Source organism: Diospyros lotus, chromosome 2, assembly GCF_014633365.1.
Source record: "Diospyros lotus cultivar Yz01 chromosome 2, ASM1463336v1, whole genome shotgun sequence".
NCBI lineage: Eukaryota > Viridiplantae > Streptophyta > Magnoliopsida > Ericales > Ebenaceae > Diospyros > Diospyros lotus.
In genome coordinates, this window is record NC_068339.1 from 26,553,562 (window position 1) to 26,574,081 (window position 20,520).

Consider the following 20,520-nt stretch of genomic DNA (forward strand, 5'->3'; position numbering starts at 1 on the left):
GAGTCATATACAGCAACCAGGTGATCAAAACCAACACTCCTCCACTCTGGCCAAGGCATTTACATTATTGGTGAGTTTCAGTGAGAGCTAGCTAGCCCTGGTGAAGAAAGATGATGATGGAAAGGGATAATTAACACAGAGAATCCTGCCTGGTACAAGAAGGGGGAGAGGGGGAGGTTAAGGAAGCTTTTTAATGAAGTCACCTATGGCGTTAGGACCACCCCCCCCCCCCCCCCCCCCCACCTAGCCGTTGTGGTCCACTCTGATTGTACCTTTGCCTTCTTGTTGGCTGCTTCATTGGACTTAGGGTTAAGGTTTGACCACCTGTTCATCATTGTATCATGTCCTCATGACCAGGATTACATTAATTAGCCTGTTAAACTATATGTATATGCAAGTTTATCCCACCTTTCTTTTTGGCTCGTTTCATATTTATAGCTCTCAAGTTAACTATATGTGGCTATTAGGCTGAGAGAGGAGGAGAAACAATTCAAGAACAAGAGGAATCAAAATGATTCTTGACGCATTTTGCTTCATCACCGGCTCTCATTCGATCTCCCCCAACTCCTAAGAATCATTCCTGGTGTCAGCTGTCTTGCTCTTTTTTCTTTTTAAAAATCAAACTTCCACTATTTCTGCACCCAGCCTGATTGGGTCAAGTCGGACGAGTGGGTAAAATACCTACTATAATCTAGAGCAAAAGTAAAGTTGGTTATTTTATCTAATCAGACAATTAGGTCAGACTAATCATCGCCATCATTTCTCTTTTGCAAACCATGACAACGAACCATATGCATACATGAAATGATATCTGTGGCCAGGCCGTTAATCAACTGAATCATTTCAAGATCAGTATTCCCATAATAATTGCATTAAAGCACCATATATGTTTGACGGGTGGTTAGGGGTGTACACGGATGTCAATCGGCAGGCCTACAAGCGGAGGACAACAATATGTGCTGCATATATTTATATAAATAGGTCATTGGGGGGCACATTCACAGACGTGGCACTCCAATGGCCATGGCTTGAGGGCTCCAGAAAATCCAGAGAAAGAGACGCTTGGTAGCAAAGTTTTTGCCATGTGAAAAATCAAACTTCTTTTCTTTCTAGGCATCAAGGCATTATTTGTGGCAAGAACCAGGATGTTTCACATCTGCACAACATTTAGTTCCAATCTCTCATCTCACAACTCGAAGGAAGCTGTAGTAGGGCCATTGTGGAAGGTTTTATATATATATACATACATACATATATATATATGTATGTATGTATGTATATACGACGGTGGGATCTCTATTGTTTTTCTTTCCCATCTGTGTGTGTGTGTGTATACTACAAGAAATTCATCAATTGTACATTGGGCTCATTAATATTACTTAATTAATTCCTTTTATATAAAAGTCCATGCCATAGTCACATATTGATTATGATTAAGCGAATGTCACCCTTGCACAATCGACCAAATTTATTTTATGCAAATCTCACCCTTGCACAACCGACAAAATAAACGTTATCAATCAAATTAAGTCCCAGAGGGCAATGAAGAAACTATGTTTGTATGCCCCCAGAGTGGATCAAAGTCCTTCATCAGCTGATCAAGTGCAGGAGCCACATCAACTCAAGCTATTAGCAAATATTACTTCAAGACGAGTAAATAATTAGTAAATTATTTGAAATTATTTCAAGAGCACATGTTAATATATATATATATATATATTCTTCAGAAACAATAATAAGAAATAATTATTAATTATAGTTCATATATGATTAATTAATATCTTACGTTACTGGTTACATTAAAGGTCTTGATTGTGTTTAATTTTGAAAAAAAAAAAATTTATAATCCTCACAAGTAGTCTCTTATAGGACTATCTCATATTAAAAGAGGTCATAGCCCTAAAAGTGGCCTTAAGTCTTAATTAGGAAAATATATAAAAATAGCATGCATGCAAATTCCAAAGGTAAAAGCTACTTGTGAGAAAGAATTAAGATCTAAAACTTAACAAGTCTTTATTAGGTCTAAGGCCATCCCCAAATAAGTTTAGGTTTTTGTAATTTGTAAAGGGAAAATTGCAATCAATTTTTTTTTTCAATTTTAGATTAAATTTTAATTCTTTTCAAATGTACGTAATGTGAAACTTTAATTATGCTTCAACTTTAATTATGCAACCAGGAAGTTTATGGCTATTTCCAAAATGTGGGGGTGTGGTTCTTGAAATTAAGTCAAATCTAAGAGGTGGTTATTGTAATTTTTCTTAAAATATAACTATAAATTTATAATAAATATTATATATAAATATAATCGGACGTCGATGGACAACCTAATGATCACAGTCGACAAACAACTCTTCATCACTGTTGAGGGTTTTAGAGTCTCAAACGACATCAATGAAAATAAACTAAATTTAAGTTCATGGTCATCCTCTTCATTGAATTTAATTAGGTTATTTTCATTAACTTTGTATTCATCTTGATGAATTTGGGATATTCTTGTTGCATCCATGCTCATCTTCATCACATTTGCGTTCATCTTTATTGAATCTAAATTATCTTTATCAGGTCTCCTTTTTTTCTTTCTCAATCCTTTTTTTTTGCTCTCATTTAAAACTTCCGATTATAGTTATATATTTATATATTAAGTTACTTATCAAAAAGATACCTATATTTCACTATAGTTTCTATTATGTACTAGACTTTTTATTTTTTTAATACTAAATTTAGACTTTCAATTCTATATCAAATATATACTGTCAACCAAAAATATGACACCTTTTGCAAAATAAATACACATAACATCAAGATTGTTACATTTTTTACTAACCATTTTAATAGAAGATAGACAACGATATAAATTTGAAATAAATTAAAAGTCTGATCCTAATTTTAAAAAATTAAAAATTACAACAATTTTATTGTTAATTAACAAATTCTATACATAATACAAAATGCAATGAAAGATGGATATTCTATGGTAATTATCCCTTATATATATTTATATATTGTAAATTTATAGTTATATTTTAGTTTATAGTTTATACAAATATATTCTTTTATAAATATAAGTTGATTTGACAAAAAGTGTTGATGAAGTGTAGTCATGTCAACCATCTTAACAGGTCACACTAGCATTTAATAATTTTTACAAACAGAAATTTAACGTTGGTCTAAAATTAAAATTGGTTATTACTATTGAAAAATTAATACTATTATTGTTTTAATAATATTAAACGGCATTTTAATATTGCTTGTGTGGAAAGCTGAGATGACCATCAATTTAAAAGTTAAAAAGCCCTTGGTTAACCCTAACCCTACCCTCTTCCAAGTGGGAGGATCATTTAGGTCCAAATAGATGAAAAAAGAAACCCAAAAAGAGAAGAGATGAAGTTCATCTCCATCATCATCACTCGTCATATATCCGCAGCCACTCTGTTTCCTACCTTTACATTTCTATTAAATTCACCAAAACTGTAATTTAATGTATGGAATTGATTAAATAAACGATCAAATAATATATATAAAAAGCTCATTTTCAAGGGCTACCCTACCAAAGTGCACATTCCAGTTGTAACAAATCTTTTTTTTTGTTTTTTAATTTTAATTTTATAAGAAAATAAAAAACTAATTTTTTAATATTTAACTGTATAATATAAATTAAAAATATCATTTTATTTTAATTTTTAAAAATAAATATTATAATTTTTTAATATAAAATATTAAAACATGTTTAATTATAAAATAAAAAAAATTAAAATTGAACCTGTGTAGTTTTCTGTCCTTTTTCATTTTTTTTTTACACTTAAAACTTAATTCTTTCAATTTGATTGTCTTCCTCCACAATTCCTAAGCGTCCGTTTTTAACGAATGAACTTAAAATTTGGAATTTATGTATGAAATTTATTTATTGAAATAAATTCTTATCTTTGAAATGATATAATTTAAAATGTGAAATTTAATTAAATTTTATAGTTTATGTTTGGATTGAATCCTAATAAAAGGAAATTCCTCTCAGTTGTATTGATAATTATATCTTTACAAATTTATATATAAGAGAAGTAATATATATAAAAGGAAAACTAATATTATATATGTACAAAAATATAAAAAATATGTGAATTAGGAAAACTATCCCAAATATTGTGGATCATGCTAATTATGCTAACATTCCCTCTCAAATTGGAGCATGAAGGTTATAAATTCCCAACTTGGAATATAAGAAACGAAATTTCAAAGCATAGAGGGATTTGGGGAAAATACTGACAATCTGTTGAGCTGATGAAACTTTGGTAGGGAGGATGATACGTTGGTGAAATTGTTTAGGAACTAGGTAATCTCAATGTGTTTCATGCATTTATTAGAAGACATGATTGGTAGTGAAATGCAAAGCAACTTGATTATTACAAAATAATGATGTGAGAGATAGAATTTGAACACCAAAATTATGAAAAAAAAAGAAAAGAAAAATGAAGCCAAGTAATCTCACATGTGGCAAAGGCCATAGCACGATATTGAGTCTTGTAGAAAAATCTAATGTAACACTTTATTTCTTTGTTTTCAATGAAACGTGACTATTGCCTAAAAAAGATATAGAAACTAATGGCGGAACGACATGTCATATGATAGCTAGCCCAATCAAAATCACAATTATAAGCAAATAGAACCAGAGTTGATCGAGAAGACATCAAAATCCACTAACCAGGAGTAGACTTTAAAGGTCGAAGAAGACTCTGAGCAACAAGGAAATTAAATGAGGTTGTCTGGGCAGATGCATAAATTGATTGAGAATATTGATAGTGTGAATGACGTCTGGGCAATGATGGTCAAGTAAGTAAGACGACCAACAAGTTGTTAATAGACTTGTGGATCTTCAAGAGGTATGCTCCATCAGATGCTAAGAGCTTCAAATTCTACTCCATGGGAAAAATAGAGGGACGAGATACTTTATTAGTTTGCTGTCATTTTTTTATTGTTTACTAAATCTATTTTCTGCTCCTATTATTTGGGATAGATTTAAGTCAATAGTAAGCTGTTAATTAATAAAAGAGATTTTGCTCTATACTGATAGGATTTCGTGGAAGTTGCTAATGTTTTTCTTTAGAATAGTTTTGTTAACTCTGAGTCTATAAATTCAAGCATCTGATGTAATCTTTCTATATGCTTCAATAGGATATTCAGATTGCTCTCCAAATATCAAATTCTCTTTACTTTATTAGGAATTTCCTGCTCTTTTTTGTTACATGGTATCAGAGCCTAGTTGAGGTTTTTTGTTTCTTTCACTCTTAATGTCTATCAAGCTGTTGCTTTGTTGGAGAAGATTGAAGTTGCTGATAGGAAATTTTTAGTTTACTATATGGAGCTGGGAAATAGAGGAAATAGTACTCATGCATAATATGGTGCTGAGAAACTTGTAGCAACAAACAACAAGTATTGGAGAATGTGTATGGAAGCTAATTACCTTCAAGGTCAAGACCTGTGGGAGCTAGTCACTGAAGCTAAGTTCAGAAATCCCAACTGACATCCTTGAAAATTCCAAACCACGAAGGAAATGGAAGATCAAGTGTGGAAAGGCTTTCTTTGCCTTAAGAACATCAATTAGCAGGGAATTCATTGATCATGTTATTGTAATGTCAACTCTCCAAGACAAGTTTGGGAGACACTTGAGAGGCTGTTTACCAAAAAAGAATACAGCAAGGATACAACTTTTGGAAAATGAGTTGGCAATGGTGACACAAGAAGGAATGACAATTCAGAATATTTTTTACAATATAAAAACATTTGTGTTGAAATTTCAAAGTTAGATGCAGATGAGAAGATCAATGAAGCACGTTTGTGAAGATTTTTCATTCGTGGCTTGAAAAACGAGTACACTCCCTTTGTTACCTCCATTTAAGGATGGGCAAAGCAACCTTCAATTAAAGAACTAGAGAGTTTGCTTTCTAATCAGGAGGCTTTGGCTAAGCAAATGGCCAAAAACTTAAAACTCTAAAACTGTTGCTGTCTTTTCTCAAAAGGAAAGTCTAAAGAGAAAGATACACCACCAACAACTATTAGTAAGAGTTCACAAAGAGATAATCCTATTATTTGTTACCACTACAAGACAACAGTCAATTTGATATGGATTTTGAGTGGGAAGGTTGGGCATATTAAGAAAAATTGTTGGGTGAAACTTTCTAAAGCAAATATTGTTGCATGTAAAGATGAAGTACATGATGAACTCAAATGGGAGCAATGCTTTACTATTGAAGTAGTTGAAGAAAGGGACAATGCTGCACTTAAAACAATATCAAATCAAGCTTTAGTCAACTATATCGACAACAAAGATAAGTGGATCATTGATTTCAGTTGCTCACATCATGTGATCTGTAATGATTCATTTTTTTCAAAGCTCCATCAACATGATGCAGAAGGAGTTCTTGTTACAACTAATAACTCAGCTTATCTAGTAGTGAAAGAAGGCGGCGTCAAGATTGATGTTAGTTGTTATACGCATTTCCCACATCACTCCTTATGGGCCAGACTCAGTCCAATGGGCCGACCCAATCGCCCGGAGTCTAGAAGGTCTAGGCGACCTCGTCGAAGAAAGACCATACACTATCGAAATTCGAAGCTCATAAAGCAAGCTCCTTTCGAGCTTCCAGTGAAGCCCCTAGCGAGCTCTCAGCAACCGACTAACGAGCTCCCAGTAAAACCCTTAGTTCGCTGGACCATCCAGATCGCTAGCCTAAAAACCTCCAACTCACGTAAATGACAAAGTTGTTGAGAAGTTAGAGGTAGGGTCCATTTGCTTTATCTACAACAGCCCATGCCCCTCGTAATGAGGATCCCACTTCCGATTTTTGTACAGATAATAAGGACTGTTTGTCCCCCATTATATCATATTTATATTTCTATATGTTATCCGAATTGTAAAGGCCCCTCATTATAAATAGGGATCAGAGATATCATGAGAGGTACAGAAGGAATAATCAGACACCGTCATTCTAAAAGAATAATCAAAGCACGGTCATGGAGTAGGCATCATTCTGGCCGAACCACGTGAAAATTGCTTGTGTTGGCTCATATTTGGGATCTTCGTCTTTCTTCTTCTTGGTATTTTTGGACTCACTCACTGCGGCCCACAACGAATCATGGTCGGCTGAAATTGAACGTCGACATTTTGGCGCTAGAGGAAGGGGCCCCGCTCTGATCGATAGCCATGGCAAGAGGAGGAATACTCAAAGTTCCGAGGCGGCAGTCGACCCACCGAAAAACCAGCGCGATCGACCGTGAGATTGTCCACTAAATGGAGGGCCCGTTTCTTCGACAATGAATATCCCTTTACCACCGCCAACCAGAGATGCCACCTGCATACCATCGCGATTTCCTGTTCAACCCACCGTCCAAACCGCTGGAACAGGGACGATCCGGGACTGGTAGCAACGCCAGGAGGTGTTAGAGAATACAGTGATGTAGTGACGCGGTCATAATTCTGGCCCAAACTCAAGTGCAGGCTACCCACGATCCACCGGCTTCGCCTCGAAAGATCTGCCAACCACGAGAAGAGAGACCTCCGCTTGCAGAAGAGGATATCAAGGATAACTATCCATTCCCAAATCACCACTCTTCGGACCGAGAAAGAAGTAGGCGATCGCAGGCCTAGCAATCAGTAGGCCCGGACTCAACTATGGAGGAATTATATCAAAGAGTTCGGCAGTTGGAAGAACGACAAGGAATCCGTAATTAGAATAATGGCCGTGGGGACAGGATGCCATTCACCAGAGAGGTTGAACTTGAACCCCTCCCCCCGAGATTTAAAGTCCCAAGCATGCCACAATACAATTAGGACGACGACCCCTACGATTACCTGGATGCGTACAACGTACAAATGGATTTGCAGACAACCAACTCGCTGGTTAAATGCCGAGCCTTCCAGACGATCTTGGGTGATATTCCCCAAGCCTGGTTCAGGAGCCTTCCGCCTCGCAGCATCAGCAGTTGGGAGGAATGCCAACAGAGATTCCTCAATCAATACAGGGCCTTAAGAAGGCAGCTCGCACCACCATGTCACCTCACTATAGTGTTCCAGAAAGCAAACGAGCCCTTGAGGGATTATATTGCCAGATTTAGATGCGAGGTGAGCAACGTCAAGGATCCCTCCGATGGAAGTATCTTGATGGCGATCTTCACCGGCCTTCGAAAAGATGGGAAGCTCTATGAGAGCATTTACAGGACCCCGGTTAAAGATTTGGGGGAATTCTGTGAACGAGCTTCCAAGGAGATCCGATGGGAAGACGCCTTTGGGTCAAAGAAACCCATCAGGCCGAAAGAAGAAGCTGGGGGCTCCAACTAGAATAAGAAAAGGAACAACGGAGATGCTGGGAGGGAAGCTCGGGGGGAGCGCTCAAACAATGAAGTTTTCAAGCGAGCTCACAAGGCAGAGAGAGATGAGCGACCTTAGAGGTCGCGGCGCTTTGATAGCTACTGTGTCCTGTCTGACCCCTAGGAAAGAATCTTCACCATGGAAAGAAACAAAGAGGAGTTCGGGAAGCCCAACTCGCTAAGAACTCCCAACAAGTTCAGAAATAAGGAAAAATTATGTGCGTATCACAATGAGGCTGGCCACAACACCTCTGAATGTTGGGCCCTAAGGGACGCCATCGAGGACCTGATTAGAAGGGGTCGATTAAAGGATTACATGATACGACCAACCAATCAACCGAGCCAACTAGCGGCCCAGCAACCGCCTCCCTTTGATGATGAGCGCTCACCGGCGGTACCAACTATCTACACGATTCATGGTAGACCTCACCTCGCGGGATCTTCCCACAAATATCATGAGAGGTACGTGCGTGAGGCTAACCATGTCTTGTTGGTAAGATCAGACGAGCAGTTGGCTCTCGTAAAGCGAGCTAAGGGTGATCCGATTCCGAAAAAGATTGTCTTCTTGGAAGAGGAGGCCAGAAACGTCTATTGGCCGCACAATGATGCGTTCATTATAAGGCCCCAGATCAATAATGCTGAAGTGCGGAGGATAATGGTGGACACGGGAAGCTCGATAAATGTAATGTACTGAGCATGCTTCGATTAGATGGGTTTGGGACCAGAGCAGTTGAGCTCGTCCCCAGAACCGCTCAATGGATTCACGGGTGACGCAGTGATCTCTGTCGGTCGGATTACTCTCCCCTTTACCGTCGGGGATGTAAATCGCCAGGCCACCACTTTGGCGGAGTTCCTAATTATAGACTGCCCTTCGGCATATAACGTCGTGCTCGAGAGGCCGGCAATGAACAACCTGGATCTGGTCACTTCAACCAGATCATTAACGGTCAAATTCCCGACCCCCAATGGAGTAAGGTGTGTACGAGGCGAGTAACACCTCGCGAGACGTTGCTATGAAGATGCCCTAAAGATGGGGGCCAAAGGAAAGAAAGTAAATGTCATTGCAAAACATAGCCCACGACCGATCGACCAAGAGGGGGCTAATCAAGATCTGGATCCCCGCGAGGTCGAATGTGATAGGCTCACCAATCCTGTAGAAGAGCTCGAAGACATCTTAGTTAGCAAGGCGGACGAAGAAATGAGCCTCAAGCTAGGAAAAAATCTAGTCCCCGAGGTAAAATCCCAACTTATCGATTTCCTTAAAGCTAACTTCAATGTATTTGCATGGAATCATGAGGATATGGTGGGAATAGCCCCGGAGGTTATGACGCACAGGCTTAACGTAGATCCTAGCTACAAGCCAATGTGCCAGAAAAGGAAGTTGATGACCCCGGAGCATTATGCTGCCCTCGAGGAAGAAGTGGACAAGCTCTTGGCAAACAAGTTCATTAAAGAGGCTCACTACCTGATCTGGGTGGTTAACCTGGTCCTGGTGAAAAAGAAGAATGGGAAGTGGAGTGTAACAGCCCACTTCTTCAGGGCGTGTTATGCCTTAGGAAATTTAGTCTATTTTTTTTTTTTTTTTATCTTTACATTATCCCGAAATTCCCTAAGACCTTATCTAGTGCGAGATATCTACACTAGAAAATAAATACAAAGCGGAAGCTGAATCGAACCTGCTCATATAATAATAACTAAACATGACATTCATTACAAAGTTAATTCATAAGCGTCTGACGATAAATACAATGTACATAATTCTTAAACTACTCATATTACAACATAACATGGTACATTTACTCGATTCTTGACGTCTTGCGTCACTACATATCACCAATCTCGAAATCATCTCTGCAAGTCCCTGCTAGAACGTCTAATGTTCCAGGGGCGAACCCAAGTTAGATGATGAACCACCTAAATAAGGGTACTAAATGCAATGTCATGTGTGTATGCAATGTCTTACCTCGTAGGTGTCAACTGCACCCCTCATGCTACCTACCATTTTAGCGGCCCCCTCTTTCGAAGCCGAGGTGTATGGGTGCACCCTTGGTAAAGTAACGGTGCCAGTTCGTACGCCCTACGGCCTCAAATGCGAGTGATCAATGATATCAACGTGTATTTATGCATTTCATAGTCATGTATGTAGTCTACGTGATGGATACATATCAGGGCATGTCAATATGATGAAAACATTTTCGAGGAAGTACCACTTACCTTTTCAAGCTTATCGGGCTACCTCGATATTCGTGCCTTGCCACGATTTGCGTGTCAACCTCAAAATTTGCACGAGTCTCTTCAACTTCAGCCTCAAAGTATCCTAATCACCATAATTATTGAAATAAACATTAAAACCTATTTTTCCATAATTTCTGACATTTTCTATAATTTTTTCTCTATTTCTTCCTATTTTTCCTCAATAAATCCAGATTAAATATTTCTAAAATATTTTCTCAAATATTTCACTACGACAATTCATAAAATAATATTCTTGAATTTCTAGAATTTTCTAGAAAATTTTACTTACCTTAACTTAGCATCTCGGATTTCTTCAGTATGCGTGCCTCATTCTCGAAATGCATGCCCGGGCCGTTTTTTCTCGCCAAAATCTCCGGGATATTACCGAAGTATAATTTCCTATCTTTTGAGATTTTTCTAGGATTTTTTTGACATTTTCCCATTTATTTATTTATTTATTTATTTTTTCTTTTCTTTTTTTCTTTTTCTATTCTCCCTTCTTCTTCTTCCTCCTCTTCTTCACCGCGCCTGCACTTGCGAACCAGCCATGAGTCGCTGCTGCCCGCGCACCAGCTGCCCCTCTCGCCGCTGCCACCGCCCACCGTCGGCCGCCTCGGCCCGCCGGGCACGACCCCAACCGCCGCACCACCGCTGGCAGCCGCTTGCGACCGCGATTGGTTGTTCCTCACTGCAACCGGCTGCGGCCATGGCTGCCGATCGCGGCTGTTGCGAGCTTCTTGCGGCCATGGCCGCCCCAGCTCGTCCTCTCGATCTTCTTCTCTGCCTCGGCCATGCTCAGCCCAAGCTCTCTCTCACGATCTCTTTCCCCCTAACTCGCAAGCCTTCTCTTCCTCTCTCTCGGCAGAAGCTGCTTGCTGCCATTTCCTTGGTTGCTTCCCTCAATCTCTCCATTCCTATTTATAGCCGAGATTCACCATCGCCTCACGCTTGCTTGCCCATATCTCTTTGCATGAAGAACACTCCGCTGGCAGCTATCACTTGCAGGGCATGGAGATTTTGCGTGCATAATCAATTTGCAGAGCATAGCGTTGGATTTGTAGGGAATGGGCCTCATAAGCATGCCCTCATACATATTATATATATAACTATAATTAAACTATACTAATAATAATAATAAAATTACATATTTTAATTTAAAAATTTATCCCTATTTCACTTATAAAATAACCCTAATTGCAAATATGCTTTCAAACACTGAATTAAATTGCATTATAATACCGAAAACGCACAATTAATAATTTTAAAGTTACTCGATAATAACGATTTCGTCCCAGTATTCTCACCGGCCTGTTGTTTTATCCCGAAACCACTGAAGGGTTGCTCGATACGTAAAACCGGAGCCCCCCTAGGGTTCCATTGATTTTTTCGGAAGCTTCCTGCAATTATTCGGTTTAGCAGTCTAATTAATAGCTGTATTTTAGCTGTACCAAAAACTGTTCCCGATCAGATTTATTTCGATACCATAAATTCTATCTCGGAACGCTCATCAAATCCATATCATTTTTCTTAGATAATTCTACCCCGAGACACTTCCTACAGTTGATTCGGTACCTAAAATTGCTATAAAATTAATTTTTCGGTATTCTAAACTCATCGGAATTACGTGGCAACTTCATACGAACATGGGGTATTACATGGAGGACCTACGTCGACTTTATCGATCTGAATAAGGCTTGACCTAAGGACAACTTTCCTCTCCCAAGAATCGACCAGCTCGTGGATGCAACAGCTGGTCACCAGCTCCTCAGTTTCATGGATGCCTATTCGGGCTACAATCAGATCCCCATGAACCCCACCGACCAAGAGCACACCTCGTTCATTACCAACTGGGGGCTTTATTGTTATAAGGTCATGCCTTTTGGGTTGAAGAATGCTGATACGACCTACCAAAGGCTGGTCAATACGATGTTTGAAGCGCTGATCGGCAGAACCATGGAAGTGTACGTTGACGACATGCTAGTAAAATCTAAGCAAGTAACGGACCATGTCTCTGATCTGAAATAAATGTTTGGAGTCCTCAAGAGCTATCAGATGAAGCTCAATCCACTCAAGTACGCCTTTGGGGTAGCCTTCGGAAAATTTCTCAAGTTTATGATAAATAACAGAGGCATCGAATCCAATCTGGACAAAATAAAGGCTATGCTCGACATAAGGTCGCCCGTAAGGAAGAAGAAGGTACAGAGCCTCAATGGACAGGTCGCGGCTCTGAGCCGTTTCATTTCTAAGGCAACTAATAAGTGTGCCCCATTCTTCGAGCTTCTAAAAGAGGCACAAGTCTTTAGATGGACAGAAGAATACGAGTCCGCGTTCTAGCAGCTGAAGAAATACATGGGATGGGCCCCACTGCTGGCCAAACCTAAGGAGGGAGAGAAGTTGACCTTGTATTTAGGAGTTTCCCAACAGGCTCTTAGTGCGGCCCTCGTCCGTGGGGAAGAAGGGGTGTAACACCCCATATATTACATCTCCAAAAGCTTGATCGATGCAAAAAATAAGGTACGCACCAATTGAAAAACTGGCTTACTGTTTAATAATGGCATCAAGGAAGCTATAACCTTATTTCTAAGCTCATGAGATCGAAATCCTGACCAAGTACCCACTGAAGTAAATCTTGCAAAAGCCGAAAACCTTGGGTCGCTTACTAAAATGGTCTATCGAACTCGCTCAGTTCGACATAAAGTACAAACCAAGGACGGCGATAAAGGGTCAGGCGTTGGCAGATTTCATTGCTGAGTTCACTAGACCAATTAACGAAGAAGTGGAGAACTTGAAAGGGCCATCTTGGGAATTATACGTCGACGGGTCATCAAGTGAACAAGGAGCGGGAGCTGAGGTTATGTTAATAAGCCCCGAGGGTCACAGAATCCTCTACGCTCTGAGATTCGGATTCCCAACCACCAATAACGAAGCCAATACGAGGCCCTATTAGCAGGGCTCTGCCTGGCGAAGGAAGTACAAGCTAAATCCCTGATAATTCTCAGTGACTCTCAGCTGGTTGTTAATCGAGTATGAGGAGACTACCAGGCCAGAGACACAAATATGGTGACATACTTACAAAAGGTACGCAAACTCTTAGCCACTTTCGAAAAATATGAAATGTGCCAGATCCCCCGCTCCCAGAACTCTCATGCTGACGCATTAGCTCGCCTGGCAACTGCCCATGTAACACCCCATTCTCTTAGAACTGCCCGAGAAGAGGTGCTACGGGAAAAATAAAATAAAACTGACTGATAAACTGAAGATTTGATACCAACTGAACATCTCAATCAACTGAAATAAAATTATGAGTCAACATCAATTGAAAATCATAAACTACATCTAAGGGAAAAATCCCTAAATTGGAATATAAAATAAACCTAAACTGATAAAAACACCAACTAATAAACTCCTAGACATCTTTGGTCTTGAGCGGCTCCACGTACACACACTACTGGACACTGCTGCTACGCTCCACATCTGGTACTCCCCCACTAGGACCTGGACTGGTGAAGAGTACAAGGTGAGCTACAAAGCTCAGCAAGTAATAAACTGGAAAGAATAACTGAAGCTGAATTGAAGAATATCGATACTGATAAAAGTACTTACTGAACTTATACTGAGAGATATAATAATTACTGGATTGTATTTACAAGATGTAATGCACATAAACTATAAACTAAATGCAGGTATGCAACTTTTGCTCATAGGCCCACATAACTATAATACATACCTGACTGATCTGAATCCTATAACACAAAAACTGTAAGCACATACTGTGGGTAATACGCCCCTAGCCCGCTGGTCGACATCAGGTGAGCAACTCATAACTGAGATATAACTAAACTATTACTAGTGGGATCCCCGCAGACAAGCCGCCTGGCGCGCATAATGCAATGCTCATATAAGTGCTGGCACACGATATGTAGTGCTCCATATAAAGTCATACTCAATGCTCATACAAATGTGTATGCACATAATCTCACAAAATAATGCTAATCATGTATAATTAACTACTAAACATGGTATATGATTTTTATCAGCCATATTGAGATACAAAGATTCTGAAATTTCTGAGTATAGGCATGTCATATTGGATTTTATCATATCTTGGCATAAAAATTCAATATTTGAATAATTGAATATTTATATTAAATTTAAAACTTGCATTAAGAGTTTATTTGAAGCCATTCGGATGCCATATAATACTATTCGAATGATTGAGAAAGTATAAGGAGCAATTCGAATAAAGCAGAAGCCCATTTGACTGGAAAAAAAAACGGACTATAGTAAGCTCATTCGAATGGCAGAAACTCATTCGAATGACAGAGGCTCATTCGAATGATAGATGATATATAAAAACGGCTATTCGAATCTGATCAAAGACTCATTCGAATGACTCACAAATTCATTTGAATGAATTTGACAATTTTCCAACTTTTGAACTGGCAAAAAGCGACTCATTTGAATGAATTAATGGGATACTCACGGGTCATTCGAATGATAAACTATACAAAGCAACAACTTATTCAAATCTTCAAGGACTCATTCGAATGACAAGAAAACTCATTCGAATGACAGTCTCAAAACTTCAAAAACACATACGAATGATACGATAACACATGACTCATTTGAATGACAAAGGACTCATTCGAATGACTGATACATTATAAGGGAAAAACTTATAATAACACTGAAAACTCATTTGGATGCCTCAAAACTCATTCGAATGACACAAGACTCATTTGAATGACTGGAATCTCATCAGAAATAAAACTCACGATAACAAAGACGATATCTTTAATCAAAAACTTAACATTACTACACCATTCCAAAAGAAATCTTGGGAGAACAATCCCAATTGATATAGAATAATATCAAGATGTATCAATCAATCGTTTATGAAAGAAAACGCTGTAAAAATTATACATAGTTTAACATAACTCACTGGGTAATGGTATGCAGCATGAATATATATATATATATATACATAAGCATACCGTCTGATTAAACTGGGAACTCAAAACAAAGAGTCTTGGTATTCTGAGATCACTGCTAACATGATTCGAAGATCATATTTAAAAGATTCACTATAAAGAATCCCACATAACTTCCTCATGCACTCACTGTTCTACGCGTATATATATATATCTATACATTGGAACTGGAATAAACTGAAAACGAAGTAACTTGAATCTGTAATGAAAGGAATTATAGATAGGATACTTGCCTTATGCTAACTCTGATCAGATCGAACGATTGCAATGGAAGATCTAGACACTACAATGCTTCTCACTCTCTGTTCTTCACAAATTTCTTCTCTTTCCATGGTGTGAGGAAAATTGTGGCTTATGAAACTATATATATACTGATCTGAGAAGCCCTAACGCCACAACTCATTCTCCTATTATAACCAGGAGACTTCATAAATCCAAAACCTTCTCACGCTCGGTTTCATCAAATCCCTTAAGATAATAACTTTATTTAATTAATTCAATTCTAATAACAAATCCTTAAATGACACCCATGTCCTTGCATTTAATTTTCACAATAAATAAATACAATTAAATGCTATTTAAATTCTATTTTCTCACTTAAAATCTACATTGCCACATTAAACAATTAATTGACAAATTCTCTTAACTACATACCTCACTAATTAATCAAATAATTCTAATTAAATTCTGGGCTTGCTAACGGGTCGTTACAGCCTAGGATGCAGAGTTCTTGGGGACCATACCTGTGGATTTCTTAGCCACCCCTAGCACAGAACAATGAGCTGAAACGATGGCAATCACGGTGTCCCAAAACTCATGGATGATTCAAATTCTAAGTTATCTGCAAGACGAGAAATTGCCGAAAGACAAACTGGAAGCATGTCGCTTGCAAGCTCGAGCAGCTCGATATTGTATCTATGATGATAGACTGTATAGGAGGGGGTTCTCAGCCCCACTCCTGAGGTGCATCGACGACACCGACTACGAGACCGTGCTAAGAGAGATTCACGCAGGCCATTACGGTAACCATGCGGGGGCACTTTCATTGGCACAGAAGGCACTCCGACAAGGGTTCTATTAGCCCACCATAAAGCAAGATGCTGTAGAGATAGTCAAAAAGTGCGAGAAATGTCAAAGATTCGCCAAGATTCTGCTAGCTCCACCAACCTACCTACAGTAGATGAGCAGCCCATGGCCCTTGGCTATTTGGGGCATGGGCCTAATCGGGCCACTCCCAACAGCCCACGGAGAGTGCAAGTATGTTATAGTGGCAGTTGACTACTTCACCAAATGGGCAGAAGCCAAAGAGCTCGCACTGATCACCAGCTCAAAGGTACAAACATTTACATGGGATAATATCATCTGTAGGTTTGGAGTTCCGCAACAAATAATAGTGGACAACGGGACCCAATTCACCAACGAGCAATTCACCCAATTTTGTGAGTCAGTGGGGATCCAAAAAAGTTTCACCGCCGTGGACCACCCCCAAGCCAATGGGCGGGTCGAAGCTGTCAACAAAATAATCAAGCAAATCCTGAAAACAAAGCTTGAAGCCAGAAATGGGGCTTAGGTAGATGAATTGCAAACAATGCTCTGGGCCTATCGAACGATAGCCCGGAGTAGCACGGGAGAAACCCCATTCTCAATGGTGTACGGATCCGAGGCTATGATACCAGCAGGGAATGATCTAAGCAGCCACCGGAGGGCCACCTTCGATTCCAAGGACAATGATGAGCTGTTGGCAACGAACCTCGACTTGTTGAAGAAAGCAAGGGATATAGCTCGCATAAGGGTCGCCATCTACTAATGAAGGGTGGCACGGTACTACAACAGAAAGGTTTGAACCCGACAGTACGACGTCAGAGGTCTAGTATTGCACCTGATACTCCCAGGAGCTCGCACGACGAGCGATGGCACCCTAGGCCCTAACTGGGAAGGTCTATTTATCATCAAGGAGAATCTGGGTAATAGAGCATATCATCTGGCAAACATAGACGGGATTTTTTTCCCGTGAGCTTGGAACGCAGAACACCTTCGTCCTTACTTCCAATAGATGTAATTGTTTTGACCTATGCTCCAAAATTCCTTCATCGCAATTTACGTGTATGATTCTGATTGGAGTTTATAAATCTTTATGCATCACGCTTTATTGAACGGAATGTCTCTGAAATGAGGGGTCGTGAAACCATGGTTTGCGAGCTGAAACCCATTCTACTTGGCCATCGTGTTATGGTTTGTGGTTTGACTAAGCATCCGCCTTGGTACGCCCCTCAGGGTGTGGTTTGCGAGCTGAGAACCATTCATCTTAACTTAATGTCATGGTTTGGAACCTACTGAGCAACCACTTCCATAAGTGATTTCGAGTCAGGGTTCACTAGCTGAGATCCTTTCATCTTAACTCAGGTCATGGTCTGTGACCCACCTGGGTGTTCCCTCTCGATTCAATTAAAACTTGTAAAAGCCATGGTGTGTTAGTTGAGGTCGTAATACGACCTACCTGGACGCATAGCTCAGCAATACAAGTTAATAAAATAACAAGCCATGATTTGCTAGCTGGGGTCACCCTGTGATCCACTTGAACATATAACTTGGTAATACAAGTTGGAGTTTCACTAGCTGGGGTCCCTTTATCTTGGCTTATGCCATGGTCTGTGACCTACCCGGGTGTTCACTCCCGATTCGTTAAACTTGTCAGGAACCACGATATGCTAGCTGAGATCGAGACATAATCTCATATCCTAGCAAATTTTTCATGCTAAAACATGTTAGCTGAGGTCCATCTTAATTTGCCTAAATAAGACTGCTCACGACCTACCGGACATGCATCCTGATCATCCATCACGAGTTGCTCAGCCAAGGTACATTAGCTGAGATCGTAAAGCGATATGCCTGGACATATATCTCGGTAAGGTTTTCTTTATTTTGTTGAGGCATGCTGGCTAAGGATTGCCTTAATTTACCTAAGTATAAATGTTCGCGACCCACATGATACATTGATTATTACAACTATCATTGATGAACTATTTCAAGCTTGTTAAATCTGCGAGTTGGGAATACTCCGGGTCTACCTAGACTTGTGTTCGGACAATTCATTCTCAAGTTATATTCTTGAAGACTTCTTCCAAGTTAATCTTTCGAGCTTATCCTGGTATACATAAGTTTGCTGAAGTTCTCTTCAAGTTATACCATGAAGATTGGTTCAAGAATTATTTTGTCAGGACTTCGTTAGAATTTAAGTTTGATTGGCTTGAGTTCATGAAGAAATTTAAAGCAAGATACACGAGTACAAAAAATGTTCCATTTCATTGAATAAAGCTCGTGTTACAAAAAAAAAAAAAAAAATGTTTAGGAGTCCTAACTAAGATGGGTGGTTGCTTTGACAAGCTGGGAATCAGCGGGCTGAAGGATGTCAGCAAACTGGGTCGGTTGAGGGTCGACAGCTCCGGCAAGACGGACCTTGGCAACCTCCGAAGGCTGTGCCTCGGCAGTCTCATCGGGCTGAACCCCAACAACCCCAGATTGCTCAACCTCAATAGCCGACGTCGCGACCTCTGATGAATCAAGCGGGGTGGAAGCTTCGGCATCCTCAGCAGCCTCGGTCTTGTACCGTTTCACCTCCTCAACGGCCTGTACACCAAGAAAGGAGAAATCCATCTCGGGATGGTTCAGCCAGAGAGTGTACAGGAACGTCGAACAGGTGTTGGACTTGACTTCTTTGTGTACTAAGTCCATCCGAGCCCCCACCTCCGCCTTGATGTCATCAATGGTCCTTTTTGCGATCTCCTCGCATCGGACGGCTCGATCGTCAACCTGCTTCCGCTCTACCTCGGCCACTTTCAACTTGTCTTGGGCTTCCCGCAAACGCTCTTTGGCTTTATTTAGATCGCCGGTGAGCTTTGAGTTGGCAAACTCCCACTTATTCTTTTACTGGTGGAGCTCCTCGTCGAGGTCTTTGTTTTCTGCGTCACCTCCCTCAGACGCGTTTCGGAGCCCTCGACCTCTTTCCGGGTGGAAAGGAGCTCGGCCTCTAAAGCTTTCTTCTCCCCCTCGAGCTTCCCAAGGTTAGCTTGATAAGATGTGTTCACCGTGCCTAATTACGCGTCAAAATCCAGATGCTGCTGCTTGAGCTTCATGGATGTGAGAGAAAGCTGTAGAAAAAGAAAAGTTAGCTCAAGGAAAGGGCGAGCTAAGAAGATGAAATACGAAAAAGAATAACTTACCACTAAGCTGTGATGAGCCATGTAATCGTAGAAAGCGACCCCTTTCAGCCTCGCATCGTCCAAGGGCTTCGCAACCACACCCAGGAGGGAGGGTATGGAGTCCAGAAGAGGGCCAACGAAGACCCCTTTCGGTAGGTCTTCCAATGCTGGCTCCTCTTCGGGAACCTTGGCTTTCTTCCACCTATCGTCCTCCTACTGCGAAGGCTGGTCAAGTCTTATTTTCGAGCCCACAGCAGGGACCTTTTGAACACTCACGACCTCCTTCCCATGACCTCCGCTCGGACCGCAATCCTGAGAGGCGAAGGCTCGCTACCCTGATTGTTGTGGGGAGCATTGTTGTTGAATCTGCAGAAGGTGGAGGCGTTGCTTTGGTTCTCATTGTCTTTTGCTGTGTTGTTGCTACTGGGGTTGTTATGGGTGTTGTTACTGTTGAGACTGTGATGGTGGCCACGACTGCTCTGACCTCCCTCCCTGCGAACTCAAGCTCGGGGTTGTAGACGAAGTGGCACCAGATCTGGCCCTAGATCTTTTTGGTTGGACAAGCTCAAGATCCACCATACCTCTGTCTTGGCTGCTGGACTCAGGCACTTGGAAGGCAGATGGGAGGACCTTTGCACCAAGGACGCCGATGTGGTTCCCCTTTATAAGCTCAATGTCAAGGGGAGGAGCAAGCTTGTGATTCCTGAGTAGCTCATCGGTTATCTCAAAGTTCTTCG

At 40.3% G+C, this 20,520-nt stretch overlaps 2 protein-coding genes across 2 annotated transcripts; both read left to right on the top strand.

Annotated features, from left to right (window-relative positions):
* Positions 1–7,864: 7,864 nt before the first annotated feature.
* LOC127794748 (uncharacterized) lies at positions 7,865–8,329 on the top strand. The gene has a single exon (XM_052325996.1). It carries the CDS (start codon positions 7,865–7,867, stop codon positions 8,327–8,329), a length of 465 nt encoding a protein of 154 aa, XP_052181956.1.
* A 168-nt stretch (positions 8,330–8,497) lies between these two features.
* Positions 8,498–9,052, top strand: LOC127794749 (uncharacterized). Its single transcript, XM_052325997.1, has one exon. The coding sequence runs from the start codon at positions 8,498–8,500 to the stop codon at positions 9,050–9,052; it is 555 nt and encodes a 184-aa protein (XP_052181957.1).
* Positions 9,053–20,520: the final 11,468 nt, after the last annotated feature.